Source organism: Mus pahari, chromosome X (assembly GCF_900095145.1).
Source record: "Mus pahari chromosome X, PAHARI_EIJ_v1.1, whole genome shotgun sequence".
In the NCBI taxonomy this organism is placed as follows: Eukaryota; Metazoa; Chordata; class Mammalia; order Rodentia; family Muridae; genus Mus; species Mus pahari.
The window spans coordinates 37183283-37186401 of NC_034613.1; the positions used below are offsets into that span (position 1 = coordinate 37183283).

The window sequence follows — 3119 nt, forward strand, 5'->3', positions numbered from 1 at the left end:
CTAACAAACTGTCTCAGCTGCCTAGAACATCATCTCCCAGTACTGCTTCAACTAAGTCCTCGGGTTCTGGGAAAATGTCATATACATCCCCAGGCAGACAGCTGAGCCAACAAAATCTTACCAAACAAGCAGGCTTATCCAAGAATGCCAGCAGTATCCCCAGAAGTGAGTCAGCATCTAAAGGACTGAATCAGATGAATAACGGCAATGGGTCAAATAAAAAGGTAGAACTTTCTAGAATGTCTTCAACTAAATCAAGTGGAAGTGAATCAGACAGATCAGAAAGGCCTGCATTAGTAGTATGCTAGTCTACTTTCATCAAAGAAGATCCAAGCCCAACCCTAAGGAGGAAACTGGAGGAATCTGCCTCATTTGAATCTCTTTCTCCATCTTCTAGACCAGATTCTCCCACCAGGTCCCAGGCACAGACCCCAGTTTTAAGCCCTTCCCTTCCTGATATGTGTCTATCCACACATCCATCTGTTCAGGCAGGTGGATGGGGAAAGCTCCCACCCAATCTCAGCCCCACTATAGAGTATAATGATGGGAGGCATGCCAAACGGCATGACATTGCACGCTCCCATTCGGAAAGCCCTTCCAGGCTACACAGCAAACATTCCTCGTCCCTTCCTCGAGTGAGCACTTGGAGAAGAACTGGAAGCTCATCTTCTATTCTTTCTGCTTCATCAGAATCCAGTGAAAAAGCAAAAAGTGAGGATGAAAGGCATGTGAGCTCTGTACCAGCACCCAGACAGATGAAGGAAAACCAGGTGCCCACAAAAGGAACATGGAGGAAAATCGAGGAAAATGACATTACTCCCACAAACATGGTTTCTCAGACTGCTCCCTCAGGTGCTGCCAGTGGTGCTGAATCAAAGACTTTGATCTATCAGATGGCACCTGCTGTCTCTAAAACAGAGGATGTTTGGGTGAGAATTGAGGACTGCCCCATTAACAACCCTAGATCTGGAAGATCTCCCACAGGCAACCCCCCCCCCCAGTGATTGAGAGTGTTTCAGAGAAGGGAAGTTCAAGCATTAAAGACACCCAAGGGAAACAGAGTGTGGGCAGTGGCAGTCCTGTGCAAACTGTGGGTCTGGAAACCTGCCTGAACTCCTTTATTCAGGTAGAGGCCCCAGAACTGAAAGGAACTGAGGCAAAACCAGGACAGAGTGACCCAGTCTCTATAGCAGAGACTGGTGAGAGTTGTATAGCAGAGCGTACCTCTTTCAGTTCCAGTAGCTCCAGCAAGCACAGCTCACCTAGTGGGACTGTTGCTGCCAGAGTGACACCTGTTAATTACAACCCTAGCCCTAGGAAAAGCAGCGCAGACAGCACTTCAGCCCGGCCATCTCAGATCTCTACACCAGTGAGCAACAACACAAAGAAGAGAGATTCAAAGACTGACAGCACAGAATCCAGTGGAGACCAAAGTCCTAAACGCCATTCTGGGTCTTACCTCGTGACGTCTGTTTAAAAGAGCTGGAAGGACAAACATAGGAAAAGCTGGTGTTAATCACTACTGCTGTATAGAGACTTTATTTCAAAGAAAAATTTAAAGGTTAAAAATTTTTGTAAATAGGTTTGATTCTTGTTAGAGGGGTTTTGTTCTGGAAACCATATTTGATAGTACACTTTGTCCTCACTGGTCATTTGGGGAGGCACTCTTGTTAGGTAGGAAAAAATGGTAAAGCCAAGTATATTTGTACAGTGTGTTTTACATGTATTTAAGTAGCATCCATCCCATTGTCCTTTAATTATCGCCTGTCTTAAAATAACACTACAGATAGAAACTATATGATATATTGCTGTTATCAATCACTTTTAGTTTATAAAATAAACTTACATCAGGGAGAAATTGGTATTTATGCGAAAAAATTAGTCCTTGTGAATCCATCTAATGTCATAATTAATCATGTGGCAGTGAAATTCACAGTAATATGGTTCCCAATGAATATGTTTACCCAGGCTGCTTTGCTTTACTGCATGAATGAAACTGACAGTTCAATTTCAGAAGTAATGATTAATGATTCTGTCATCATATGGTGTGCATAGAGATAGCTACAGTGTAACAATTCACACTGTTTTGTGCTCAAATCTGTGTAACTGTAAAGCATTGAATGAAACTGTTTTAACTGAACAAGATTTTTATCAAAAGTAGGTAGAATTTTTGCTATGCTGTAACTGTTGTATATTCTGGTATTTGAGGTGAGATGGCTGCTCTTTTATTAATGAGACACGAACTGTGTCTCAAACTAAATGAACATTTCAGAATAAATTATTGCTGTATGTAAACTATTACTGAAATTGGTATTTGCTTGAGGATCTTATTTCACATTTGTATTAATAACTGTCAAAAGGGCCTCTTTTAAAAGCTAAATGTAAATTTCTTTCTTCAGATGCTATACATTAAGAGTAAAATTTCCTCTTGCTGTAATAAAGACAAATGAAGAAGATTGTTGACAGTTAACCATTCCTAAAATTTATTTTTATGTAATTAGCACCTCTCAATGCTTGGTATTTTTCCACTTTTTTCTTACTCCTTTGGGGTTTGATTAAAACAAATGCCTATAATAGCACAAGACTAGGCACTGGACATAAGGGCCCACATAGAATATCTCCCTTTCCTTAATAGAATCCATACTTGAAAAACATTGATTCTTGACAGGAATCAGTTTTGTCTTTCAGCCCTTCCAGTGCAACTGTCTTACCCTGTCATCTTCTCTGTATTGATACTGGGTCTGAAATAAATGCCTACTACCACTCTGTAAAAAAAAAAAAAAAAAAAATGTTCCTGTAGACCCAACTAGCAGCTAAAAGAGTCAGATGCAGATAATTGCACCCAACCAATGTACTGAAGCAGCTGACCCATGTTGTTGAATTAGGGAAAGATAAAAGATTCTGAAGAGGAAGGCCAACCTGTAGGAGGAACAACAGTCTCACTTACCAAGAGAACAGAACAGAAAGACCATTCTCTGAGAACATGGAGAATATTTTTTTGAAATTTATGAAATTTTTGAAATTGTTTTATATAGGGATGATTCTTATTCTTTATTATAAATAATTTTATACAATGTTGCAGGAAATATATATGGACACATGTTTAAATGTGAAAAAGG

General features: G+C 40.0%; 1 protein-coding gene across 1 annotated transcript in view; it reads left to right on the forward strand.

Moving 5' to 3' along the window:
* LOC115063142 (adenomatous polyposis coli protein-like) overlaps positions 1-1490 on the forward strand; it is a 4178-nt gene extending 2688 nt beyond the window's left edge. Inside the window, 2 exon segments of the mRNA XM_029534222.1 lie at positions 6-989; positions 992-1490. Of these exon segments, the coding sequence (XP_029390082.1) occupies positions 6-989; positions 992-1477 (1470 nt within the window). The 3' untranslated portion in view covers positions 1478-1490.
* Positions 1491-3119: the final 1629 nt, after the last annotated feature.